Genomic DNA, 27799 nt, shown 5'->3' with positions numbered 1-27799 from the left:
TTCCCGTCGTGGCGCAGTGGTTAACAAATCCGACTAGGAACCATGAGGTTGAGGGTTCGGACCCTGCCCTTGCTCAGTGGGTTAATGATCCGGCGTTGCCGTGAGCTGTGGTGTAGGTCGCAGACGCGGCTCGGATCCCGCGTTGCTGTGGCTCTGGCGTAGGCCGGTGGCTACAGCTCCGATTCGACCCCTAGCCTGGGAACCTCCCATATGCCGCGGGAGCGGCCCAAGAAATAGCAAAAAGACAAAAAAAAAAAAAAAAAAAAAAAGATAAAAAAAAAAAAAGATAAATCCTTGAAACCTGACCTCCTGTGATGACACACTCTTCTGAGGCGAAGACAGCCCCTGGGACCTTCCCTGGGGAGGGGGGATCTCCATCAAACCCCACCCACCAGGGCTGGGCCTTCCCGCCTTTCTGGGTGTCCCCCACATTGGGGATGTTGCCCCTTCTTGTTGCGTCTGACCGGGGCAAGGCCTCGGAGGGAGGAAAGAGCAGGGGGTGTCATCTTGGGTTGGGACCCGAGCCTCCTGGAAGCTTCGGGGCCCGACCATGCTGAGGGCAGAGGAGGCTGGAGCTTAAGAACGTGGTCCCCAAACTCTCGTCCTCCTTATGGCTCCTGTCGCCTGGCTTTCAGGTGCCCGATGGAACCAGCCGGAAGCACCAGGAACTCTAGGACAGCCCCCCAGCCCCCCAGCCCCCCACGCAGACCCCAGGATGTTCCCAGGCTCTGCTAGGAACTGGCGGCGGGGGGTGGGAGGGGATCTTCTTTAGCAGCAAGAGATGACATTAACCACCAGCATTTCTTTTAAAACAGTTTTATTGAGGTATAAGTCGCAGACCGTACAGTTCACCCACTTCACGTGTACAGTTTGGTGGTTTTTAGTGTATTCACAGCGTTGCGCAACCAGCCCCACGGTTAATTTTAGAAAATATCACCATCCCCAAAAAAAGCCCTGCACGAAGCCAGCTTTTTTTTTTTTTTTTGGCTTTTTAGGGCCACACCCGAGGTCGTTGTGGTCCAGCGGGTTAAGGATCTGGCATTGTCACTGCCGTGACTCAGGAACCAACACATGCCATGGGCACAGCCAGAAAAAAATAAAAAGATTGTGGACTTTATTTTTTTGTTTTACATTTTGAGATCATTATAGATGTGCACATACTCTAAGACGTAATACTGCGAGGTCCTTTTGCCCCTTCACCAGTGTTCCCAGTGGCGGCTTCTCACGGACCCGTGAGTCAGTCATCTTTGCACTGCTCTAACAAAGCTGCCGTAGACTGGGCAGCTCAGGCCACACGCGGGTATTTCTCGCAGTCCCCGAGGCTGGAGAACTCAAGATCAAGGTTCTGGCAGGTTGGGTGTCTGTCGAGGGCCCAGTTTCCGGTTCCTGGTGGCTGTCGGACCTGTATGTGGCGGAGGGGGTCGAGGAGCTTTCTAGGGTCCCTTTCTTACGGGCCTGGATTCCATCCATGAGGGCTGCACCCTCGTGATTTAAGCGCCTCCCGAGGGCCCCACTTCCTTCCTCATGTTGGGGTTTCTGTTTCAACATAGGGACCTGGGGAGACGCCAGCTTCGAGTCTCTAGCAGCAGTGGCTCAACATCATAACCAGGGCTTTGATACGACTTCCTCTGACTTTGCTCAGATTTTACCAGCCTCACATATGCAGGATTTTTTTAAAGAAAACTTTAAAAAAAAAATATATATATATATATATTTTTTTTTTTTTAAATATATATGAGTTCCCAACGTGGCACAGTGGAAATGAATCCAACTAGGAACCATGAGGTTGCGGGTTCGATCCCTGGCCTCGCTCAGTGGGTTAAGGATCTGGTGTTGCCGTGAGCTGTGGTGTAGGTCACAGATGCAGCTCAGATCTGGCATTGCTGTGGCTGTGGTGTAGGCCAGCGGCTGTAGTTCCGATTAGACCCCTAGCCTGGGAACCTCCATGTGCCTTGGGTGCAGCCTTAAACAGACAAAAGATGAAAATAGATAAATATATATATATGTATGTGTGTATGTATATAGCTATTCTATGCTCACAGCAGAATTGAGAGGAGGGTACAGAGATTTCCCAAATCCCCCTTCCTCCCCCTCTGCCAACACCCCCCCCCGGGGGGAGACGCTTGTTAGGGTCCGTGAACCTACCCGCCGTCATGCACGGTGCACGCCTGAGTCTGCTCTTGGGGCCATATCATTCTGCGGGTTTAGACAATTGCGTGATGACAGGTATCCATCATGAGAGCCTCGTACGGAGTAGGTTCATGCGTTCTTTTTAAAATCCACATGGTCTCATCTGAATAACGAGAGCGCCCCTCTGAGCCTTGTTTTTTTGGTTTTGGTTTTTGTTTTTTTTTCTTTTTATAGCCACACCCCTAGCATAGGGAAGTTCCTGGGCAGAGGATTGAATCTGAGCTGCAGCTGCAGTAGTGCTGGATCCTTTCACCCACTATCCTGAGCAGGGATCAAACCCAAGCCTCCACAGCCACCCGAGCTGCCGCAGTCAGAGTCTTAACCCATGCACCACACTGGGAACTCCTCTGAGCCTTGCTTCTAAAAGCTGGCATTGGAATTCTCTGGTGGCGCAGCAGGTTAAGGATCCAGCAATGTCACTGCTGTGGCTCCAGACACTGCTGTGTCATAAGTTCGATCCCTGGCCTGGGAACTTCTGCAAGCCCTGGGCGCAGTCCCCCCCTCCCCAAAAAAAAGCTGGCATTTATGAAAGCACTTCTATTTTGTTTGTTTGTTTGTTTTTAGGGCCACATCCACTGCATATGGATGTTCCCAGGCTAGGGGACCAATCGGAGCTGTAGCTGCTGACCTACACTACACCACAGCCACAGCGAAGCCAGATCCGAGCCGCGTCTGCGACCTACACCACAGCCCACAGCAATGCTGGCTCCTTAACCCACTGATCGAGGCCAGGGATCAGACCCACATCGTCATGGATACTCCCTGGGCTCATTTCCACTGTGCCGCCACGGGAACTCCTACGAAGCCCGTCTGAGGGGTACAGAAGTGCCGTATCTCCCCAATTCCAGAAGGGGGCTCACTCATCTTCCCATTTTGCAAACAGGAGGGGGCTAAGGAAGTGAGAGTTAAGGGCACTGGGCCCTCCGGCCTGAGCCGACCACTCCCTGCCCTGCCTCCCTGCTCCTGCACCCTGGTGGCAGGGCTGTCCCCTTCTTGGTGACTGGACAGCGCCCTTGCATGGACAGCGCCCAGTGGGTGTCCAGCTGCTCCCAGGGTCTTGTTACTCCAGCAGCGCTACCTGGAACCCTGAGGGGAGGCGGCAGGGACTGTGTGGTCATCCTGACCCCTCGGGCCCAAGGGGCCTCTGGAGGGGACATCTTCCCGCCAGCAGAGGGCCGCGCCAGCACAACTCTCCCTCTCCATACACGCTCCTCAGGTTTAATTTGGGGTAAAAATGGTCTGGTGGTGTCATTTTAATTTATATTTCTCTTACTACGAATGGCATCAAATATCTTTTTGTGTGTTTAATGTCTTTTGTAGTTTTAGTGTCTCAGAAGTGATGTTTATGTCATTTTCCTATTGAGTTTTTTGGTATTTTAAAAATTCATTTTTGGGAGTTCCCGTCGTGGCGCAGTGGTTAACGAATCCGACTAGGAACCATGAGGTTGGGGGTTCGATCCCTGGCTTTGCTCAGTGGGTTAACCATCCGGCGTTGCCGTGAGCTGTGGTGTAGGTCGCAGATGCGGCTCGTATCCCGCATTGCTGTGGCTCTGGCGTAGGCTGGTGGCTACAGCTCCGATTCGACCCCTAGCCTGGGAACCTCCATATGCCACGGAAGTGGCCCAAGAAATGGCAAAAAGACCAAAAAAAAAAAAAAAAATTCACTTTTGGAGTTCCCCTTGTGGCTCAGCAGGTTAAGAACCCAACTAGTATCCAAAAGGCTGCGGTTTCGATCCCTGGCCTTGCTCAATGGTTAAGGATCCAGTTAGGGGAGTTTGGGGTTTTTTTTTTTTTTGGTCTTTCTTGTCTTTTTAGGGCCACGGCCGCAGCCTATGGAAGTTCCCAGACCAATAACAAGATCCTGCAGCGTTGCCACGAGCTGTGGTGTAGCTCATAGATGCGGCTCGGTTCCTGCATTGCTGTGGCTGTGGTGTAGGTCGGCACCTGCAGCTCCGATTTGACCCTTGGTCTGAGAACTTCCATATGCTGCGGCTGTGACCCTAAAAAAAACAAAATAGAATAAAATTGGGCTATTTCCTGAGATAAGGGTTGAAAATATTTTTCCTGGCTTTTTGTCTTTTGATTTGGTTTATGTTGTGTGTTGCCATTTATACAAGGATGCTGTCAATCATTTGTGGATATCTGGGGTTTCTTGGGCCATCCCTACACACACACACACACACACACACAGTTTCTATGCTCTCTTTCTTCATGTTCTCAAGGTTTCATGCTTATAGTTAAAACTTCGATTCTCCAGGAATAGAATTAGAGGTACGGAGTGAGGCGGGAGACATCGGCTTTATTTCTGTGCTGATGGCGACCAGGTGGCCTTTGTTAGTCGCTGTCCAATCAGCAGACAGAAACCACCTGGTGCTTTGAACAGAGAAAGTTCAATATACAGACTTATGAGCAGGGATGAGAATTCCAGGGAATTGGCCAGAAAGAGGCAAAGAGAACTCTTAAAACATGGGAAAAGCAGATCGGCTAAGAGAGAGTGACCAGGGAGGAGCCTCCAGCCCCAGTCACCAGATGACAGAGAAGTCACCCAGGTGCTACCTGGGCAGAACTTGCTAGAAATCTGCCCACTGCAGAATGGGGGTGACTTCTCCACAACCCCCCAACCTTCACGTCTCCAACACCCTGGGGGAAGTAGCTTGGACCTCCGGCAGAGGAGGGAGGGATGTGGGCAGCCCGCCCTGGAGGCAGGAATGGGGAGAAGCCACATCCAGTCAAGTTCAAGGGCAGATGCAGAAATAGGACCCCACGGGCCTGGGCTCCTGGGGGAGACCGTTTCTGCCGGGCTTCCCTGCCTGATTTCTGCCCTCCCAACTTTGGGGTCAAATCCTGAGGAATCCCCAGGCCACGGAGGACCCCCAGAATAAGGAGAGGGGCCCATGCGGGTTCCTGAAGGGCAGGGGGACGGGCCTGGGCGCTTGTAGTTACTGAGTGTCCGGACAGCCCGGGGAAGGAAGCCCGTTTCCTTCGCCCCATTTTAGAGCCGAGGCGGAGGCACTCACGCTGCAGCTGGGAGGAGGTGAAACCGGAATCAGACCCTCCTCCGCCCGGGAAGAAAGGCCCTGCCCTTCGCCTCGCCTCCACGGGGGGTTCAGCCCCAAGCACGCAGTGAGAGCGCCCCCTGCAGGGACGGCTCGGCGGAGGCGGGGTGCTGGGGAAGGTGCAGACCTGACCTGTTGTGTCTGGACCCCAGGTTCCTCTGTCCCTTTCCTGCCGCCTGGCTCTGGAGGGCGGGTTCCCGTGCGAGAGCTGTGCCTTTATTATTACAATTTGGGGGGCAGTGGGGTCCCTTGAGAAAGGGCCACCCTTTCCTGATTAGCCGAGAGGCATGGGGAGAGCGGGCAGTGCCCCTCCCTCCATGTGGCACCCCCAGGGAGCAGGTCCCCTGAGTGTTAGGAATAAGGAATCAATTATAGGAATTAGACTTTGCATCACGTGGAAGGAGATGGGGAAGCAGAAGCCTAAAGAGGGGAGTTGGCAGCAAAGTCCCAGAGGAACCTGGAGAGGTGCTCTGGGCGCGGCGACACGCCGGGACCTGCAGGGGCATCTCCCTGCCGGTGACGTGGTGCAGAGGACCTGAGCGCACAGCCGAGCACCCGGCAGGGGCGGGGGGTCGCCGCCGGTCAGCGGGGTGGGCCTCTGCAGCCACCCTGCTGGCGCCTGTGCCCATCCTCGGGGCCGCCACTGCCGCTCCCCTTCCCCAGACCAGGACGGGTCCCAGGAGGAGGGAACCGGGCAGGGGTGGCCCACGTGACCTTGCTTGGCTCCCCTCAGATCCTGAACCCGCCACCATCCCCCGCCACGGACCCCTCCCTCTACAACCTGGACGTGTTCTACTCCTCCAACATTCCGGCCGCCGCCAGGCCCTACAGGTACGGAGGCCTCTCCCTGTGGCACTGGAGCCTTGTTCGCATTTCCCAGGGGAGCCGGCGAAGAGGGGTGGGGGGGGGGGCGTGCTCTGGGCCTTCCTGCCCTAGGCCCACATGCCGCCTCCCTTCTAGGTCCAGAGTTCAGATCCCACTGGGGCAGGGTGTTTTGCAAGCCGGGGCCCAGATGTGGCCTTGAATGGCGCCACCAGGGGATTCCCCACCGCGGTCGGCCCCGCCCCCAGAGGACCCTGGGCCTAGGCCTGAATCCAGGGCTGGGACCCGGCCGGTCGCCGTCCATGGGCGTGCAGGCGAGGCGGGCCCCCGATCGGGCCATCCTTCCTCCTGACTCACTGCCAGGGCCTGTTTGAACCCGGGAAACTCACGGGCCACACCCGCAGCTGCCCAGGTCGGGGCGGCACACCCCACCCGGGTGGGGAGGGGCCCCTGGAGAACGTTGAGAAGGAGCAGGATCCAGGGCTGCTGGCCTGCGTCCAGCGGTGGGTGGGTCAGAGCCGGGGTGGGCGGGGCGAACCTGCTGACCTTCAACCCTGTGGTCTCAGCCAACAGGGCTCACCGACCAGGTGCCCTGGGTCCTTCGCGCCCAGGCGAGCTACCCTACCGATCGGGCAGGTGGAGGGGGTGCCCCAGCCAGGCTTGCTCGCCGGTAGAGAGCGGGGCTTTGGGGGTGACGAGGCTGCCCACCCTCCTGGAGCGGCGCCGCCTGCCATCTGGTGGCTGTTTCAGGAACTGCAGGGCCCAGCCCCAGGAGAGGCACAGCTCTTCCCTGGGTCACTGCCCAGTTCAAGAACTTGCAGTGGCTCCCCGCTGCCTCAGTGTCACAGCCTGTCCCAGGGTGGTCACATCCATAGCAGCCTGCCCGGGCCCCTCAGCCTCCGGTCTGCCACATGCTTCGCTCTCTGTCCTGATTTGGGTCCCACCCAACACCTCGCACCCCCCCACTTCCCCCCCCTCCGCCCTGCGCCCCCCCTCCCCGCGCCGCCCTATCTGTTTCTCCATTTTGTCAATGAGTCACTGAAGCTCAGAGAGGTTACGTGAGCTGCCCAAGGTGAGCTGGGTGGGCTCTGGAGGCCCTGCTCCCCATGAAGGTGACCTTGACCTGGGGCTGCTGTCCCTGTCGGGGCCTGGGCTTGGCAGCCTGCAGGGTAGGTGTGGGCGCGCCCACTTCAGAGGCAGTGATGCGGAGGCTCAGAGAGGCCACCCAGCTGGGGGCCCCCCATGCCCGATAGGCGAACATGCATGTGGGCCCCTCTGAACGGAGGTCCCCTTTCTCCGCAGGCCCTACATCATCCGCGGCATGGCGCCCCCGACGACGCCCTGCAGTACAGACGTGTGCGACAGCGACTACAGCGCCAGCCGCTGGAAGGCCAGCAAGTACTACCTGGATTTGAACTCGGACTCAGACCCCTACCCACCCCCGCCCACGCCGCACAGCCAGTACCTGTCGGCGGAGGACAGCTGCCCGCCTTCGCCAGCCACGGAGAGGAGTTACTTCCACCTCTTCCCGCCCCCACCGTCCCCCTGCACGGACTCGTCCTGACCTCGGCCGGGCCACCCCGGCCTCTCTGTGCCCGTGTAAATAGTTTTAAATATGAACAAAGAAAAAATTATATTTTATGATTTAAAAAATAAATATAGTTGGGATTTTAAAAACATGAGAAATGTGAACAGTGATGGGTGGGCCGGGCGGGGAAGACTTTGTACAGTGCAGAAAATATTTATAAACCTAATTTTTTAAAACGTCATGGCCATTCTTTCATGCCACGTGTGTGTTCGAGTTGAGTGTCCCGGCAGAGACAACGCCGTCCCGGCCCCCGCCCCGCCCCCCGACAGCTGCTGGAGTTGTGCGCTTATCCTTCTGGGCACGGGCTGCTCGCCACCAGGGAGGGGTCACGCCTCTGGGCAGAGGGCCCGCTGGCAGGGCAGCTTCGTGGATGCCTGACTCATGCACGACCTGACGCTCGATTTCGTGCTCTGCTGTTGCCGTCCTGAAATTCAAAATAATTTTGAAGATCAAGGCCCTGTATTTTCCTCTCACACTGGGCTCTGCAGATTATATCCCTGGGCTTTGGGCTGGTCCCTGGTCACTCCCTGCTACCACTTGACCAGCCTGTGTGTGTGGGCCCCCGGGCTGCTGCTGCCCATCAGAACGGAACTGGGGGGAGTTCCCTCTGTGGCTCAGCAGGTCAAGGACCTAAAACAGCATCCCTGAGGAGGCGCCTCTTCCATCCCTGGTCTCGCTCAGGATCCATAGTTGCTGCCCGTTGTGTAGATCGTAGATGCAGTGCGGACCCTGCTTTGCTGTGGCTGTGGCTGTGGCCAGCAGCTGCAGCTCTGATTCGACCCCAGGCCCAGGAACTTCCATATGCCACAGGTGCAGCCCTTTCAAAAAGCAAAAACGAGGTGTTGAGGCTGGAGGGGGAACTCTAAGGGGAGGTGAAGGCTGGGTCCATTTTCACATGGAAATTTCACTCTGCTTCTTTCCTTTTGCTTCACTGCCTTAGATTAGGCCTGGGGCACTCACCTCGGGTTGGGGAGGGAGCCCCTCGCTCCCCCGTCCCACACCCCCTACGTCCATTTCTGCAGACAGGCTGTGTAGAGCCCAGTCCGCATGGAGGTGGGCAGTACCCGCTGCCTGAGGCCCGCCCGGTGCCCCCGCCCCCGCCCCTGCCCCTGGTGGTGCAGGAGGCAACAGAGGAGTCAGCAACCTGTGTGTCCTGAGGAGGCTGGGCTGTTGGACAGGGAAGAAGGAGATGCAGCAGCCAGGGAGGCCTGACTCCTGGAAGGTCCAGGCCAAGGGCTGGGAGCACCCTCTGCTGGTTCTCCAACCTCATCTGGAGGGAGTGCCTCCCCCCACAACCCCGAGATTGCGCCTTTGACCCCCCGGGGCCTGGAGTGCAGAGGTGACAGCTGAGGGCAGGGAGGCAGGTGAGATGAGGCGGGCGGTGGCTCTGTAGGGATAGAGCTGGGACCAGCCTGGCCTCCTGGGACAGACCTTTGAGGAGTAGCCTCCCCGAACCCAAGGTCATTGGCAGCGGGGGGGGGGACAGGGGTGACCTGCCATGGGTGCAAAGTCACCATGTGGAAGTGCTGACTCAGAGCTGCCGGTGCCCCCGGGGAGGAGACCTGGGCTCGGGGCCCCTTCATAGACTGCAGGGGTGACATCTGCTTCTGCCTGAGAAGCTTCAGCTCTTATCCTCTTTGTCCAGCTGCTGCCCAGGAGGGTGTGGTAACCCGGCCGAGGCCTGCGGCCAGGCTTCCGGGAGATAAACCTCGCCCAGTTGGGGCCTGGCGAGTAGCAGGTCCTTGGTAAGAGGGAGAGGTGACATGTTGCCCCAGGTCACAGCGCTAAGAACACAGCGCTAAGAACGGGCTCCCAGGCCCAAGGCGGGGTCCCCTGCCCACGGAGATGCTGCAGAGGCTCAGGGCACCTGGGCCTCGTGCCCCGAGGAGCTCACGAAAGCACCAGGCTCCGTGTGGGCAGCCAGCGGGGTGGGGGCACCTTTGCTGACCCAGGAGCAGCAGCTGCCTCAGAAGGGAGACCCCCGCCCCCCCCCCGCCAACACTCTCCTGCCCAGCCCGCAATCCAGGCGGCTTGGGACACCAGGGACCTGGCGAGGGGTGGGGGTGGGGGGCTGGGCTGCTGTCCTGGTGGTCTCTGCACTGGGGGGAGGTCGAACCACCTTGCACGGTCCCTCCCCCTCCCACGGACCCCCTGATAGAGCCACTGATGGCCAGGAGCAATGTGCTGCATCCTTTCCTGCCATGGGGTCCGCTAGGGGCAGTGGGGGTCAACCCACCAGCCTCCTGTGTGCCAAGCAAATCTGCCAGCCTTCGGGAAGCAGTGCCTGTGTGCAGCGCTCTGCACTTAAGTCACACTCTGAGGGACCCAGAGAGTCATCACATGTGACCCTCCCTCTAAAAGTGCTCAAAATCCAGTAATGGGGGCAGTTTCCGAAGCTGTGGGGAAAGCAGGGTGTTGAGATATCCTGGGGCCCATATTCACATGGGAAGACAGGGAGGGCTTCCTGGAGGAGGTGATGTCTAATCTGTATCTCAAGTGAGGGGGTGAAGTTAATCCGGTTTATTTCATTTAAACTTCACAACAGCCCAGCTAGGTAAATGGTTTTCCCTATTTGCAGGTGAGGAACCCAAAGCCTGGGGAACAAGAAGTCAAGCCAGAATTGTTTTCATTCATTCGTTCAATCCTGCCTTTATCCCATAAACATTACCACCTGGCTCCTGGGTCCTCCTCAGTGTGGCCCAAAGGGCTTCGACCTTCCCTCCAGCCTCTCGCGCCTCCGTGGTGACACCCGCTGTTCCCCAAGTCTCAGCCATCCCCGACTGAGCCCTGTGGCATCTCCCTCCTGTCAGGAGGTTCCCTCCCCGCCAACCCCGTCAGAGATGAGCCACTTGCTCAGCTCTGCCCGCCACCGGGTGTGGGAGCTCCTCCCTGCCCAGGGTCTGGAAACCCTTTGGGTCAACAGCTGTTCTGGGCAGCTGAGCAAAATCCATGGGACCAGATGTGGGCGTGTCCACTGCCAAGCAGGACGCTGGGGAAGCAGGCTGTGGCCAGTGATGAAGGTTCTGTCCCTGAGACGTCCGGGGGGTCGGAGGCTGGGTGGGCTCGGATCCCATCGGGCCCCTACGCAGTTCCTCCCTGAGAGACACTTAGGGGGCACTTCCAGTGCTGGGACCCCCTGTGGGACCACACCTCAGATAATGGGGCTGGGGTCCCACCAAGGCACCCCCCTGAGGGCCTCTCCCAGATGCCCGCCCCTCTGCCTCTCCCCTGGCCTCTTCTTCCCCCAAAACCTCCACGGGGGCCCCAATCATTAGCAGCCCTAGTGGTTCCCTTTCTACCAATACTTGGGCCGCCAGCAAACAGTCCTGGAGGGAAATACCAGGAGGGAAATACCTCCTTCTCAACTCAGAAGGTATCTTAACTTCTCTCTCTCTCCTTTTTTTTTTTTTTTTTCTTTTGGATGTGCCTGAGGTATGTGGAAGCTCCTGGGCCAGGGATCAAACCCGAGCTACAGCAGTGACCCGAGCCGCTGTGGTGACAGTGCCAGATCCTTAACCCATCATGCCACAAGGGGAGTCCCAGCCTGGATCTAATGCAGTGAAGAAAGAGGAAAGGAACAGAGAGTGAAATTTCCATGTGAAAATGGACCCAGCCGTCACATCCCCCCAGAGTTCCCTCTCCAGCCTCAACACCTCTTTTTTTTATTTCCTTTTAGGGCTGCACCCGTGGCATATGGAGGTTCCCAGGCTAGGGGTTGAACCGGAGCTGCAGCTGCCGGCCTACACCACAGCCACAGCAACACAGGATAGGAACCACGTCTGCAACCTACACCACAGCTCACGGCAACAGCAGATCCTCTAACCCACTGAGTGAGGCCGGGGATCCAACCCGCCTCCTCATGGATACTAGTTGGATTCTTAACCCGCTGAGCCACAACAGGAACTCCTATCCATATAATTTTTTTTAAGGCTAGATGGGTTGAAAATTTAAAAATTAAATTCCAAACAGATATGGGGAGCAAAGAGGAAGGTGGTGATCTGAGAAATCTAGAAGTTTTAGGATAGTGAGGCCAAGATAAAGCTTTTAAGTCACTCCTCCTTAAAGGTGGACAGTGGCTCCCTGGAGTCCTCAGGAGATGGGCTGAACTCAGATGCCTCCTCCTCCAGGAAGTGCTCCCTGACTTCAACCCTTCTGGTTGGGCTAGGAGCTCATCAAAATTGGAGACTCTGGGGGCCCACTTATACTGGGCGAGGTACGGCATGATTTCATTGAATGATAATGCACGTAGCTCTGTAACCCACCCGAGTCTGGGATGGAGAAGACTGAAGCAGGTGCTTTGATGATGAGTGAGTAAGGACTGCACAGGTCAGTGAGAGGCCAGGCCACCTCCACTCCAGAAGGGCAGGTCCCAGCCCTGGCTCTCCCCTCCTGCCCACGCACTCACAGATGTCCCTTGGAGGCACCGATCCGTGCCACCAACAACACCGACTTGTGCCCGAGGACTGGAAAAGGGAGCGTACAGGCAAGAGAGAGACCAGATTGAACAGGACAAGGGCTTCGTGCTGGAATCTTTGGAAAGTCGGCAGATAGGGAGGCTTAAGACTTCCTCACCAGACGGAAGGTGACAAAGGGCAGGGAAGAATCAGCACCAAGGAGCCTTCTCAGAGCAGCCAGTCAATCCGAAAGACCAAGAGGGCTTTATTTTTTATTTTTATTATTTGTCTTTTTAGGGCCGCCACCGCGATTCGTGGAAGTTCCCAGGCTAGGGGTCAAACCGGAGCCACAGCTGCCTGCCTACACCACAGCCACAGCAACACGGGATCCAAGCCGCGTCGGCAACCTACACCCCAGCTCACAGCAGTGCTGGATCCCTGACCCACTTAGTGAGGCCAGGGATCGAACGCACATCTTCATGAATATTAGTTGGGTTCATTACCACTGAGCCCCAACAGGAGCTCCCAAGAAGGCTTTACAAAGAGTTTTTATTTTTTCAATCTTTTTTCAAGATGTGAATGATGGTTCCTAAGCAAATCAGCTCCAAGTTCATCAAACCAGAGGTCCCTTTAAAAAGCTCCTTGTTGCAAGCCCTTCACCAGTACGTCTCGATCTCGGGTTTGAAAGGCGACTCCTTGTCAAGGCGACAGGAGCCTCTATGGAAGTCTTTCCACCAGAGTGGGTGTGAATGTAACACACTTCAGGGTGGAGAGGTGATCGCATTTGTAGTCCGGGGAGCAGGTGAGAGTCAAAGGAGGTGCGCGTGTGAAGGTGTGTGCATGACAGGTGGCTGGGTCTTAATAAACCACTTTTGGAAAACTGTCCTTCCGCGGGTGATGTGTCTCCCATCCGTCAATCTCAGTTCATCCCACTCGGGAAATCCTGTGCTTGGCCATCTATCTCCTCGATGAACTCGGCAAGAAACCCTGTCACCCAAGAAGCTCTGATGGAGCACCTGACCACCTGTTTCCCAGGTAAACGGGAAAAGAATGAGGCGCTTTCCAAAGGCATGTGTGTCCCAGTGGTTCTGAGACTTGACGTGGACAGTTCCTCCCACATTTATTTATTTATTTATTTATTTACCTTAAAAATGAATTTTAGGAGTTCCCATCGTGGCTCAGTGGTTTACGAATCTGACTAGGAACCATGAGGTTGGGGGTTCGATCCCTGGCCGTGCTCAGTGGGTTAAGGATCCGGCGTTGCCGTGAACTGTACTGTAGGTTGCAGATGCAGCTCGGATCCCTCGTTGCTGTGGCTGTGGTGTAGGTCGGCCGCTACAGCTCCGATTGGACCCCTAGCCTGGGAACCTCCATATGCCACGGGAACGGCCCAAGAAATGGCAAAAAGACCAAAATAAATAAATAAATAAAAGTGATTTTTCTATTCTCCATTATAGTTGGTTTTCAGCGTTCTGTCAATTTTCTGCTGTACAGCAAAGTGATCCAGTCACACATACATGTATACATTTTTTTCTCACATTATCCTCCATCAGGCTCCGTCACAAGTGATTGGATATAGTTCCCTGTGCTACACAGCAGGATCTCATTGCTTATCCGCTCCAAATGCAATAGTTTGCATCTATTAACCCCAGGTTCCCAGTCTGTCCCACTCCCTCCCCCTCCCCCTTGGCAACCACAAGTCTGTTCTCCGAGTCCGTGAGTTTCTTTTCCGTGGAAAGGTTCATTTGTGCCATATATTAGATTCCAGATATAAGTGGTATCATATGGTATTTGCCTTTTTCTGACTTACTTCACTCAGTATGAGAGTCTCTAGTTCCATCCATGTTGCTGCAAATGGCATTATTTTGTTCTTTTTATGGCTGAGTAGTATTCCAGTGTGTACATATACCACATCTTCCTAATCCGCTCATCTGTCGATGGACATTTAGGTTGTTTCCATGTCTTGGCTATTGTGAATAGTGCTGCAATAAACACAGGGGTGCATGGATCTTTTTCAAGGAAAGTTTTGTCTGGATATATGCCTAAGAGTGGGATTGCTCGGTCAAAATGCAGTTTTTTACTGAGTTTTCTGAGGTACCTCCACAGTGTAGGATGGTTCCCTTGTCTCCACACCCTCTCCAGCATTTTTTATTTGTGGACTTATTAATGATGGCCATTCTGACTGGTGCGAGGTGGTATCTCATAGCATTCGCATTTCTCTCATAATCAGTGATGTTGAGCATTTTTTCATGTGCTTGTTGGCCATCTGTATACCTTCTTTGGAGAAGTATCTATTCAGGTCTTTTGTCCATTTTTCCATTGGGTTGTTGCTTTTTTGCTGTTGAGTTGAATAAGCTGTTTGTGTATTTTAGAGATTAACCCCTTGTCGGTTGCATCATTTGAAACTGTTTTCTCCCATTCTGTAGGTGGTCTTTTTGGTTTTATTTTTTTATGGTTTCCTTTGCTGTGCAAAACTTGTCAGTTTGATTAGGTCCCATTGGTTTATTTTTGCTTTTCTTTCTGTTGCCTTGGGAGACTGACTTAAGAAAACATTTGTGAGGTTAATGTCGGAGAATGTTTTGCCTTGTTCTCTTCTAGGAGTTTGATGGTGTCTTGTCTTATATTGAAGTCTTTCAGCCACTTTATTCTCGTGCATGGTGTGAGGGTGTGTTCTAGTTTCATTGATTTGCATGCAGCTGTCCAGTTTTCCCAGCACCACTTGCTGAAAAGATGGTCTTTTTCCCATTTTTATATTCTTGCCTCCTTTGTCAAAGATTAACTGACTGTAAGCATCTGGGTTTAAAAAGAGTTTTTATTTTTTAATTAATTTGTTCGGCTGTGCCTGTGGCACATGAAAGTTCCCAGGCTAGGGACTGCACCTGTGTCACAGCAGTGACCCAAGTCACAGCAGTGGCAATGCTGGAACCCCAACCCAGTGACAATGCGGAGCCACCAGGGAACATCCTAAAAAGAGCTTTTAGTGAGATTAGCAATTATTTACCGAGCATCCTCTGTGTGCTAGGTGCTAGGTACTGGAAGTACAGCGGTGAATAAAACACTAACTAGGAAGTTCCCTTGTGGCCTCACAGGTTAACCCATCACAGGTTAAAGATCCAGTGTTGGTGGGGCTGTGGCGCAGGTTGCAGCCGTGGTGTGGATTCAATCCCTGGCCTGGGAACTTCCACATGCTGCGGCTGCAGCAAACAAAATAATCCTGCCTGATGGGTCTAGAAAGAGAAAGTTGAGTTTTCGGTCCTAATCAAGAGCACAGGGTCCACCTTATATTTCAGGTTCTTTAAAGCATCATGTTGTTATAGGTGCCTTTACGGTCCTGGGGTCCCTGCAGGCTGTCCCATGCTCCTGTGTCGGGCCCCAGGGGCCAGCTCCTCTGGCTCTGAGATACTCCTGCAGCACAGCCTTGCTGCTCTGGCTCCAAAACCGTTCTTTCTAAAGTGTAGCCAGCCCTGAATGCACCCTTCCGTTGCTCTGAAACTTTTCCCGGCCCTGCGTGGCTGAGGATAAACCCCAAGTTCCTTCGATGATCTCATTCTTTCCCCCTAGACTTGCGATCACCTGGACCTGGTCCTCCAGCTGGTGAGCCTCCCCTGCCACCTGCTCCTGCACTCCGCCCTCCCCCCCCCCCCGCCCCTGCCCAGTCACCTGTATTTGGGTCCCTCCCCCTCCCCCTCTGCACCAAGCACTTAGTCTCCATCTTGGTGGCTGTGTGGCCTTGGGCGAGGCACCAAGCCTCTCTGCGCAGCAGAATCAATGCACCCAACTTCTGCCCCTGGTGGCTGCCTCCCTAGAGGCCCAGTACCCTTTACAGGATGGACACAAGTTGGTAGATCACCAGCACTTTACAGATAAGACCTGGACAGCCAGGGAGCTCAGGTCGCCCAGCTGAGGTCACTCAGCCAGTGTGGGCCACAGCCGAGGTCTGAATGCTTTCAGGGTCTCAGTTACCTAACACATAAATGGGGTGATGCTCCTGTTCTGGGACTACCAGCAACGAACTCCTTCCAGAACTTCTGCCTCTAGCCACAGGCTCTGCGGAAGGAGTGAGCTGGGGGAGGGGCCTGTCCACCCAATTCCAGCTGGGCTCCCATTTTCTCTGCCTTTGGCTTCGGCGCTCAGAGAACCTGAGTCGGTGGGGTGGAGGGAGCCTCCGGCCTGGGCAAGTGGGGTGCAGAGAACTGCGTCTGGAAGGCAGCCCAGTGGCCAAAACTGCTGGTGTGGCCATCCGCTACCCCCAGTGGCCAAGCTCTGTCACATGTCTCAGGCCTGGGAGGTCCTCTGGGGAAGCCCCACAGGGAGCCTGTCTCCCCTCCCTATTTTTAGTCTTTTTAGGGCCTCACCTACAGCATGTGGAAGTTTCCAGACAAGGGGCTGCCAGTGTATGCCACAGCCACAGCCACACCAGATCCTTAACCCACTGAGTGAGGCCAGGAATAGAACCAGTGTCATGCATCCTAGTCGGATTCTTAGGCCCCTGAGCTACAACAGGAACTCCCTGCCTCCCCTCCTTGGGCCTGAGAGGCCATCTCTGCCCAAGCCAGTGTCACGGGAGAGACCTGCTGGCAGGCAGACCTCCCTGCCCCGAGCCCTCATTCTGACTCTCCCCTGAGCACCGGTGCTGGTGATTTCCCCCTAGGCAGGGTGGCACTGGTCTCAAGGCCCGGAGACCCGGTCACTTCGGACACTTCCTCTCCCGCCCCGTGTCTCTCTCAGAACAACCCAACCTGTTCCAAGGCCCCACCTTGGGGTCTCAGGTCTCCGGGAGTTAGCGCAGAGCTCTGCTCTCGCTGTCCTGAGGGTCGGATTGCCTCCGGCTCAGGAAGACCCCACCACTCTGTGACTGGAGGAGTCTGACGTCAGAGCCGGGACCCTCTGCTCCCCACGCACCCCCGCAGGCTGGGCATAGACTAAGTGCACACTAGGGCTGCCCACGAGCACTAGTGCCCCTAGCACTCTCTCCCCCGCAGCGGGCCCCGCAAGCCTCCCCCCACCGCATGCAGTTGATTTACACGTGACCATACACGGCGTTTTGCCGGCTTTTAGGAAGGAGGCCGCATCTCCAAGCGTCGGCTCTCTCTGGGGTGGCTCTCTTTAGGAGCAGGGGGCGGGGGGAGATGGCTGAGTGGGCTGTCTCGGGGAGGGCGGGGAGTGGCAGGGCGCCAGAGGAGAATTTTGGGAGAAGCTCGCGTGTCAATCCTTCCGCAAGGCAAAACGAGGACTCCTATCTTCCCGCAATCTGGTCCCTCGCGGAGGCTGGGGAGTCGGCGTAAGCTGTATGGGACTCCCCACCTTCACTCTGATAGACTCCCAGTGCGGGCACCCAGGGAAAGGAGCGTGACTTTGACCAGGAAAGTCCCACACCCCCCTTCTAAAAGTCTACAGTGGAGAATGCGGGCATCGATCCCGCTACCTCTCACATGCTAAGCGAGCGCTCTACCACTTGAGCTAATTCCCCAACCCTGGCTAATTTCCGCCGCCGAAACACATTGTGGCTCACGTCATCACCGGTTTCCTTCAGGCCCTCGGGCCCGCCTGCCCGCCCTCCGGTCTTGGTACCCCATTGGTTCCCTTGCAGTTCCCATCTCTATGGCCATGATTGGTTTGGCTCATTTTAGTTTTAAAAAGCATTGGCTATCGGATTGGTGGTCCGAAGCGTCGGTCAAGCGGAGGCCCTGCTGTTGCTACGGCGTAGGGGGACCCAGCCAGGTTTCTCTCGGTTTCTGATTTGTTTCTCCAGACTCCCGGGTCCTAGAGGTTCCGGAACCGTCAAGTCCATGGGAAAAGGATGAGCCCCTCTCGCTTGACTGACGAGGTCTGCCAGCCAATCGGCGTGCGTGCAACGGGGCCGCAGGGTGATCCAATAGGTTACAGGGGGCGGGAGAGGGAGGCCAATGAGCGCGGGACTGGGGGCGGGGCCAGGGCCATGATTGGCCGTGAGGCGGCCGGAGGGAGGGCGGGGGGAACTCAAGGCCTGCTTGATACGTCCGCCATTTTGGGCGCTTCGCTGATGGTGTCGGTGAGCGCGTTTCCCGCCTGAGCGCAACTAGCGGCGAGTCGCGGGCACCTCCAGGTAATGAGGGGGAGGGGGCGGCGGAGCGGGCCGTCGCGCGGGGTGCGCGGCGCGCGGGCGGCGGGGCGGCCCCTCCGCCCGGCCTCGGCGGCGCGGGGAGGGAGCGTCCCGGCCCCCTCCCCTCCCCCCCGGAATTCGCCGCTCCGCGGCCGGGGAGGCGCGGCGCCCCGGCTCCGGGGCCGTCCCCGCCCGCGCCTGTCAGCCGCCCGGCTCGCCCGCTGCGGGCCGCGGGGGCCGCGCCGGGCCGGGCGCCGAGGCGGGACGAGGGCCCGGCGGCGAACTTTGCGCCCGCGCGGACGTCCGCGGCCTGGCGCGGCGGCGACCGGGCGCGCCCCTAGCCCGGCGGGGCCCGCTCCGCCCCGGCCGGCGGCCCCGAGCGCCGCCCGCCGGCCCCGGAGAACTTCGCTGGGCGCGGGCCCCGGAGCGTGTCAAGTTAAGGCGGCCGCTCGCCGGAGCCTCGCGAAGGCCATTGTTGGACTCCGCTCTCCGGGAAACAAGTTCTGTGGGTTTCTGCTCCTTCGCCGCAGAGTCATCGGAATACGCAGAGCCGGGCCCGGAGTATTTAAATCTCCTTCCGAGCGATTTTTTTTCCACTCCGGTGCTGCGACTCCAGCGTAGACCTGGTCGCGAAGGTCTCCCTGGCGAATATGAGCTTGCGGGGGGCTGGGGGGTGGTCCTTCTTTCGGCAGCAAGAACCTCCCTCTTAAAGAAGCTCTCTCGCCGTTAACTTGGAGGGGTTTCCTCCTCCGTCCCGCCTGCTCTCGGCACAACTTGGACCCTTGGTTGTGCGTAGACCGAGCGAGTCCTTGGAGGTCCCTGTGTGTCCTGACGTCTCAGCCTCAGAGCTTCGTGCAGTGCTCTCGATTCTTACTTTCTCCGTGGGTCGGGTCGAGCTTTGTTTATATTTTGCTTTTATGGGAGGGGCACTTTCGTCCTCGCCGCACTTGTTAACGAGGCTCTTGTCGTATTTTGTGAACGGGAGGCTTACTTGGGTTTTGTCCTCAAGGTCAAGTTGCAGGTAGGCAGCCAGTGGGAAAGCGAGTCCAGGTTTCCAGCCGCTGGAGTCTCCTAAGTGGTGCTGGTGCCTGCGCTCTCTTTGCTCTCGAGTTAGACTGCCTGGTTTCACATCTTGGCTTCATCACTTTCTTCACTGCTGCTTCTGTAACTGTGTCTGCCTCCTGAGTTTGCCAGGAGTAAATGAGTTAATACGTGTAAAGCAGCTACAAATGGTGCCTGGCACGAAGAATCAGCTTAGAAATTAATGGCTATTATTAGGTTTGATGTTTTAAATATTTATATACCATTAGGAAGGTAAATGAGTGTTTTCAGTCCTGGCTTTGGGCGAGTGTCTTTAGAAAGGTCTGTGTATTTAGAGTCATTTGGGCTGAGACAGTGACCTGGAAGTGTATTGTAATTTTTTTCAGGGGAGGAGTGGTTGAAGATTCGTTAAGTTGCAAACGTTTCCTGGAGTAATGAGCCCTGGTGCTTCAGAATGGTTAGTTTCAGAGATGGTTAAATAGGGAAAAGCTCCCCAGGAGCTCCAGTTGGATTCTCTTCCTGCTGTACTTTTGGATACTACTTCTGAAGTGTGATTGGCCCCCAAATCAATAGCTCCCGAGCTTCTCAGGGTACTCTTGGTTCTTACCGAGGCTCGGGAGGTTCCTGTGTGTTGAACTTCACTGTGTATGTGCTTCAGTGACGATAGTTTGGGCAATAACTGTTTTCCCGGAGGGGTGCTTTGGAAGCTGTTTTATATCTCAGTATATCTGATCAGGGAGTCTAGAATAGCTAACAAAATGCCATCCACTAAGTCACACATGTACTCCCAGGCTTTTAATTCCTGCCCTGTGCTCTTCTCTCTGGTGCTGGAACCACGCTCGCCTCCCCCCGTGTTCCTTGCCTGGGACCGGGCTGCTTTGCTGCACAGGCAGTGTCACTCGGGTGGACTCAGTCTTAAGTGGAGAGGGGCGTCTTGCGGGTGTAACTCACTGAAGATCAGGAGGGAGACTGCTTTAGACAAGAAACCGAGCTTTGCATAAAGTATAGCAAAACAAAAACTTTCTGGTTTCAATTAACGACTTGGGAATTTGAGAATCAGACCATAACAGGGCAGAAAATGAACAGTGATGAAATGAAGACTCAACAAAGGTGAGGTTTGCTTCTTAAAGATAAATTTTTGCATTGATTTGGTACAAAGATAATGCGCTTGTTACAGAGAAGACCTCTTTCTTCTTAAAACAGTATTTGTCAGGATTAGTGTTTAGTTTGCTTCTGTGATAACCTTGGATCTTGTGGTTTTATATTTTAGATACTGAGAGGCAGCCTGAGTATATATTGGTCTACACTTTTACAACTTTTTATTACTCTAAGGAAGAATGATACTGACAGTGAAGTTCTAATCATCCGCTCAAGTAAAACTCAGCGTTGAGTTTATTTCATAAAAGCACCAGGGGCTGTGGTTGATCCTCCTCAGCAGTCAAGATCTGAGCCTGATGTGGGCTGAGTTAGTTACCTTTTCTTAGGTGAGATGGACAGAAAAAATAGATCTGGCCTTGGCTTCGAAGCAGCTGTCTTATTTCTTTCCTTTTTTTAAGAGAACCTCGAAAGGTTTTTTGTTTGTTTTGTCTTTTTAGGGCAGTACCGCTGCATATGGAAGTTCTGAGGCTGGGGGTTGAATCAGAGCTGCAGCTGCTGACCTACGCCACAGCGACAGCAACGCGGGATCCTTAATCCTCTGAGCCAGGCCAGGCCAGGCATCGAACCTGTGTCCTCATGGATACTGGTCGGGTTCCTTACCACTGCACCACAATGGGAACTCCAAGAGGTTGGTTTTTTATTTACTCTAGATCAGTGGTTCTCAACCAGGGGGTGATTTTGCCCCGAAGAAACATTTGGCAATGTCTGGAGACATTTCTGTGTGTCAGCCTGTGGGGCTGGGCAATGTACTGTTGGCTTCTAGAGGCTAGAGACCAGGGGTGTTGCTAAACATCCCATGACACACAAGGCGGCTCCCCTCTGCCCCCAGCAAGACAGTCACCCAGCCCCAAGTATCAGTACTGCTGAGGCTGAGGAACCCCGCTCTAGACGGATGCCAGACTGCTCTGCACCAGAATCGTTTGGGGTACTTTCTAAGACTGTGGGTGATGGACCCACCTCAAGAAATTTGTGGTGAGAATGAGAAAATGTTTTTATTTGTTTTTTATTAGGGACGCACCTGTGGCATACGGATGCTCCCAGGCCAGGGGTCGAATTGGAGCTACAGCTGCCAGCCTACACCACAGCCACAGCCACTCCAGATCCGAGCCTTGTCTTTGATGTAAACCACAGCTCACAGCAATGCTGGATCCTTAACCCACTGATGGAGGCCAGGGATTGAACCCGAGTCCTCATGGATATTAGTTGGGTTCGTTACTGCTAAGCCGCAACCGGAACTCCAGAAAATATGTTTTTTCTTTAAGGCTGCACCTGCGGCATATGGGAGTTCCCAAGCGAGGGGTCGAATTGGAGCTGTAACTGCTGCCTTACACCACACCTGCGACCTACACCGGAGCCCACCCCAGCGCCACCTCCTTAATCGAGCAAGGCCAGGGATCACACTTGCATCCTCATGGATACTAGTCGTGTTCTTTACCTGCTGAGCCACAATGAGAACGCTTGGAAAATATTTTTAAAAGCTCCCCGTGCAATACGGAAGTGCAGCTAGGTTTTGGAACCACAGGTTTTAGGCACCGCTTGTGGGTCAAGGAATGCTCCGTGTCCTGTGTGAGCTGCAGCTATGCCTAGATCTTACCTTGGAGATTACCGAGTAGTGGGGAACGCTACATTATTTTCACGACTGCACTTTAAAAGAGATTTTAAATGATTCTGCTTTATAAAATAATTGAGAATTTTTTTTCCTGGTTGCTTTGTGGGGCTACCCCACCATGTTGTGCTGAAACTTTGGGCTCTCAGGTGTTTGCGGTTCATGCCTGTACTGAGTAATTTTATCCTACTGTGATTTTTGAGTTTTGGTGTCTTTTGCCCCCCTCATCCTGTCAGTCAGCTGTCAGTTCTCTTTTAGATGCCAGCTTCATCATTGTCTTTTTTTCTTATGAAGGGCTATTTCCAGAGAGTTAGCCTTGAATCAGTTTACCAGTTCTGCCCTTCTGCCCTTTGAAGGCAAGAGAGGGGCAGATTCTGTGTTTAATCTTTTTTTTTTTTTTTTTTTTTTTTGTCTTTTTGCTATTTCTTGGGCCGCTCCCGCGGCATATGGAGGTTCCCAGGCTAGGGGTCGAATTGGAGCTGTAGCCACCAGCCTATGCCAGAGCCACAGCAACGCGGGATCCGAGCCGCATCTGCAACCTACACCACAGCTCACGGCAACGCCGGATCGTTAACCCGCTGAGCAAGGGCAGGGACCGAACCCGCAACCTCATGGTTCCTAGTCGGATTCGTTAACCACTGCGCCACTACGGGAACTCCTGTGTTTAATCTTTTAACACAGGGTCCCTTGCTTGCTAGCAAAGGGGGCTCATTTGTGTCCAGGACTCTGACTCAAGTGGGCAAATAAATGTTTTTCCTGGAGTTCCCTTCGTTGCTGTGACCTGTGGTGTAGGTCGCAGATGCGGCTCGGATCTGGCGTTGCTGTGGCCCTGGTGTAGGCCAGCGGCTACAGCTCTGATTCAACCCCTAGCCTGGGAACCTCCATATGCCGCGGGAGCAGCCCAAAGAAATAGCAAAAAGACACACACACAAAAAAAATGTTTTTCCTCCTGGGGAGATCAGGTGCAGTAGAAGAGAGATGGGCAGAGATTCTTTTCTTACAAATACTTAGAATTGAGATGATCTAGTTTATTGAGTGGAAGAATGTTAGTGTAAAAACTGTGCAACTTTTTAGCAAGTGGATGTTAACATCTGGACATAGAAAGGGGAGAAGATCGGGGAGGCACTTGCTAATCCTCTGTTCTGAAATTCGGCCTGTGGGCCTGCTGAGAATCACAGGTGACCGCTCCTCATCTACTTCTTCTTCTAACCTCGTTTATTTGGTCAGCAGATATACTGAGTCCTGTCGGGAACTGTGTTAGTGAGTCACTCAGGAACAGACACTTAGGCCATGCAGTCTGTAGGGAGAGGCAGCATGGACAAGAGCTGTCCTCTGGCAGTGAGGCCAGATCGCACAGCTTGTTAGACTTGCACCAGGTGTAGGTAAGCAGGCGCTTGGTGAGAGGCCCTAGAGGCTTCAGAGGAAAGAGCTTACTTTGCTGGTTGGGTGGTTGAGATTGCCAGAAGTCTCTTGCCAAAAAAGAAAATAGTTACACTTTTGTTTCTCATATGTCCTAAGTAAATAGCTGCTTCCACTTGCCTCCTGGGTTTGGTGTGCCCGAAAAAGCAGTGCCACTTGTGCCATGCTGGTGGTGGTCTGCAGTGACAGGTAGGATCGACCCACATTGCATTGTCTTTTGCTCCTGGATATGCGTTGTCACTTGATCAGGCTTGAATTCTGGCTGGTTCCATGCCGACCAGAGGCGTGCTGTAGGTTCAGGCTAAAACGTCTAGAGCACCCTTGAAATTGATGGTGCTTCCGGTGAGAATGGGATTTTCCCTGCTGCGGTCTGGATCTGGGTTGACTGGAGATGTGTTTTTGTGGCCTTTTGACTTTGGCTTAGATTTAGTTGCCACGGAAACCCCCTTTCTTCCTCTCTCCCCTCCCGCGTTACTTTTCTTTACTGGGAGAGCAGAGTTGCTGGCCGGATCCATGCCCAGTTGGTTTCCAGTTTTGAAGGACTATGGACTGACATCTGGATACCAGCTAGATTGGCTGGATGGTAAAGAAGCAAGTGCAAGGGAATCCTGGCCGTACTTGAAAGGCTTCTTACCTTAACGAGGACATGTATGTGTCGCCGAGCTGGCGAAGGTCGGATCTCCTCTGAGTGGGGGAGGTTTACCGCGTCTCAGTTCTGGCTGGCTAGTGTTGACCTGTTTGATTACGTATTTGTAAAGACTACTCGGTTGACTGTGATTTTATGGAAATAAAGTTTGATAGGTTCTGAACGTCTTTTTAACTGATAGAAGGAGGCTCTGATTTTGTGCGTCTCAGCAACTCTGGAGACGACCAGGGTATTATTAGTACCAGATTTTCTTACAGCAGGCGCGTATGTATTGACTTGGGATGAGCTGTGTGCCCCCGAGGCTGCCTGCCCTGAAATCTGGTGGCCCAGAGGAAAGAGGAATGAAAGATTGTTTTTTGAAACGTTTAGGGAGCAAAACTAAAAAGGCTGCAGAAAAATAAAAATAAAAAGACTGCAGAAATAAAAGTATGACTGAATGTTGAGTCATACTTGGAGAAAGCTGTGTGGATTGCTAGTCAGAGCCTTAAGTTCCTTATATACCTGGATGTAAATCTGAGCAGTAGCTCTGGCGTCAGAGATATACTGACAGGAAGAGAAAGGGGAGCTTGCCTGAGAACGCCCGGCGCTCTGAGACCGTAATCGGGGCAGGAGAGGCAGCTGTTGGACCAGCCACTAAGGCCCACTTGGGGTGGCCTAGTGTAGTTAGTAGACATTGGCTGCACCTTGGTGAAATCTGAGCCTTGGGTCCCCAGATGAGGTGGGAGGGACATTGACAAGTATTGACTTGATTGACTGGGGCTTCCTTTCATGAGAGGCATGGTTTGGGAGCTGGACCAGAACTTAGAGGTTATTAAATATTAGAGAAAAATTTAGGTCATGCTGGAGAATGGACCGCAGGCAGCAGAGAAATCTCAATTCCTGGGTGATTCTTAAGGGTTTTGGAGGCCCGTTTAGACCGTTTCAGGTGTCATTTTTTTCAACAATGATATCACAGCTGGAACTCACTGAGAGTTAAGAATAAATGGTTAACTTCTTTTCTCTTTTTGCTTTTTAGGGCCACACCCTCGGCGTGTGGAAGTTCCCAGGCTAGGGGTTGAATTGGAGCTGCAGCTTCTGGCCTGCACCACAGCCCAGCCATGAGGGATCTGAGCCACACCTTTGACCAACACCATAGCTCAAGGCAGCACTGGATCCTTAACCCACTGAGCGAGGCCAGGGATTGAACCCACATCCTCACGGATACTAGTCAGGTTTGTTTCTGCTGAGCCTCAGTGGGAACCCCTGAATGGTTACCTTCTGATTTTTTTTTTTTTTTTTTAGTGACAGTATGTGAGTTTCTGTCATTGTGGATCAGGGGATGGTGTCCCTGGTTTGGTGTTGTTGACATAGAGATACACAGGTTTTTGTTGCCTCTGGACAGTGGGCTGGTCTCATCTGCCTCTGTCGCCTGCCAGTGAGACCCTGTCCCTTCTGATTAAACAGTACTCTTTTGGTGAGCCCCCTTTCTGCTCTGGCCTCTTGTCCTCAGTTTATTCTCTGAGATGGATATATCAGCTATGCGTTTGGCCCCTATCATAGGCATGGTATTTTAAGCTAGAGGAGTTTTCACAGGTTGGTACCTGTTCTCTGTTCTCAGTTCATTGTGTCTTGTGGAGGTCAAGAGTGCACAGGCCCTAAAATAGCTGACTTTGAGTTCTGGGTCTCACAGTCTTCCAGCTGTGTAATCATAATATTAAATGACGTCTCTGTCCTTAGTCTCCTTAACTGTGAAATGAGTGTTACGCATAAACACACAGTGCCTGGCACACAGTGATATTTGTTTTAATATTGCTACTGCAGTCAGTCTTAATAACAATGGAAAAAGTTCAGAAAGGAGTCTGAGTTGCAGTGAAATGCCCTGAAGAAGTGAGATGGAATATCACGGGGCCATAGAGGACCTTTGAGATGAGCTAGCTGCTCTGGGGACATTTAGGGTGACAGTGAAGTGGGTGAAGGGAGGTTATGGAGGTAGGTCTTTTTTTCCCCAATTTGGATTATGTCATTTATATTTTACTTATGTAACTACGGTAGCATTTTCCCACTGCGGTGGGAGTAGAGATCACGAATTTGAAGTTTTGCACTTTGCTTTTTAAGGTGACGTTACGGAGTTCCCTGGTGGCCTAGCAGTTGGGGATCTGGCATTGTCACTGCTGTGGCTCAGGTTGCTGCTGTGACTTTGGTTCGACCCCTGGCCCAGGGAATTCTGCATGCTGGGGGCCTCCCCCCACCAGTTTATCTTTTAAAGATCTCTCTGGCACTTAAGAGAGTATAAAAACTCCATTCGCTTTGGAGTCTCTCATACCATGTTTTTTAATGGACTGTGCTCTTGGAGCCAGTCCCATATACCTTGAAAGATCCATGTATTTTACCAGATGATTGGCTCTTTTAAATTTTGCTGTTAATTTCTTTACAAATTTCACATTATAACCAGACAGCCCTTTTCTGTAAAGGGCCAGTTAGGAAATATGTTATGCTTTGCAGGCTCTATGGTCTCTAACGCCTCAGTTCTGCCAGAGTCGGAAAGTCACCATAGTCGACATGTAAGCACATGGAGATGGCTGTCTTCTCATGTATTCGTTTTGTTTTGTTTTTGTTCTTGGCCTTGCCCGAGCAGGTGGAAATTCTGGGCCAGGGGTTGAACCCATCCCACAGCAGTGACCTGAGCTATGGCAGTGACAATGCCAGATTCCAAACCTGCTGAGCCACCGGAGAATTCCTTTTTTTTCAAAATATAGTTTTATTTGCAAAAACAGGTGGCCGGTTGAATTTGTCCTGCTCTGACCTATTTTTTTTTACTGTTTATGTTGATTTATTGTTATTTCTGGATGCATTGTTCAGTGGCTTGATCTGGGATCTCAGTTTCCAGACCAGGAATTGAGCCTAGACTGCAGTGGTAAAAGCACAGAGTCCTAACCACTAGACCACCAGGGAGCTCGCTTTTTGAAATTTTTTTTTTTTTTTTTTTTGTCTTTTGTTGTTGTTGTTGCTATCTCTTGGGCCGCTCCCGCGGCACATGGAGGTTCCCAGGCTAGGGGTTGAATCGGAGCTGTAGCCACCAGTCTATGCCAGAGCCACAGCAAGGCGGGATCCGAGCCGCGTCTGCAACCTACACCACAGCTCACGGCAACGCCGGATCGTTAACCCACTGAGCAAGGGCAGGGACCGAACCCGCGACCTCATGGTTCCTAGTCGGATTCGTTAACCACTGCGCCACGACGGGAACTCCGCTTTTTGAAATTTTTAATGAGATCGTATATCCAAAGTATATATCATCATGTACAGACAGTAAATGTTAACCTACAATTGTGTGCCCACTCGCCAGCTGAAGAAATAGAACGTTGTCACTCCCTTTGGCTTCCTGTATGTTCTCCCCTGACCGCTCCTCCCTCTTCTGACCTCCCCACCGCAAGCACTATGCTGCATGTATCATTTTCTCGTCTTAATTTATGGTGTTGCCACCTGTGACTATATCCTTATATAATGTAACTTAATTTTTGCATGTCTTTCTGAAAATGGAATCATTTTGTTCAGTAACTCAACCCCTCCTTACTGTTTGTTTGTTTTAGGGCCGCACCTGCGGCATGTAGAGGTTCCCAGGCAAGGGGTCCAACTGGAGCTATAGCCTCTGGCCTACGCCACAGCAACGCCAGATGCAAGCTGTGTCTGCGACCTACACCACAGCTCACGGCAATGCCACATCCTAACTTAACCCACTGAGCAAGGCCAGGGATTGAACCTGAGTCCTTATGGATGCTAGTCAGATTCGTTTCTGCTGAGCCATGATGAGAACTCCCTCT

General features: G+C 53.6%; 2 protein-coding genes and 1 non-coding gene across 29 annotated transcripts in view; 2 read left to right on the top strand and 1 right to left on the bottom strand.

The window, feature by feature from the left end:
* Positions 1-7704, top strand: part of LRP5 (LDL receptor related protein 5) — a 120277-nt gene extending 112573 nt beyond the window's left edge. For 3 of the 5 annotated variants that reach the window (XM_021082719.1, XM_021082720.1, XM_021082721.1), the window contains exons 22-23: positions 5980-6077; positions 7371-7704. In XM_021082719.1, coding sequence (XP_020938378.1) covers positions 5980-6077; positions 7371-7632 — 360 coding nt within the window. In that variant the 3' untranslated portion in view covers positions 7633-7704. Of the gene's footprint in view, positions 1-995; positions 1178-5979; positions 6078-7370 lie in introns of those variants that run through there. The other 2 variants (XM_021082723.1, XM_021082722.1) reach the window with 1 other exon arrangement.
* Positions 17448-17520, bottom strand: TRNAA-AGC. The gene has a single exon. It is a non-coding gene; the product is annotated as a tRNA-Ala (tRNA).
* The window catches only part of PPP6R3 (protein phosphatase 6 regulatory subunit 3), a 128752-nt gene continuing 118956 nt past the window's right edge, over positions 18004-27799 (top strand). For 14 of the 23 annotated variants that reach the window (XM_021082696.1, XM_021082706.1, XM_021082707.1 and 11 more), the window contains exon 1: positions 18004-18135. The gene's annotated coding sequence lies outside the window, so the exon portion shown is untranslated. The remainder of the gene's footprint in view (positions 18136-27799) is intronic. The other 9 variants (XM_021082715.1, XM_021082714.1, XM_021082716.1 and 6 more) reach the window with 7 other exon arrangements.

Source organism: Sus scrofa, chromosome 2 (genome assembly GCF_000003025.6).
Source record: "Sus scrofa isolate TJ Tabasco breed Duroc chromosome 2, Sscrofa11.1, whole genome shotgun sequence".
Lineage (NCBI taxonomy): Eukaryota > Metazoa > Chordata > Mammalia > Artiodactyla > Suidae > Sus > Sus scrofa.
Note: the sequence above shows the minus strand (reverse complement) of the source record. Positions and strands in the feature narration are given on the sequence as shown.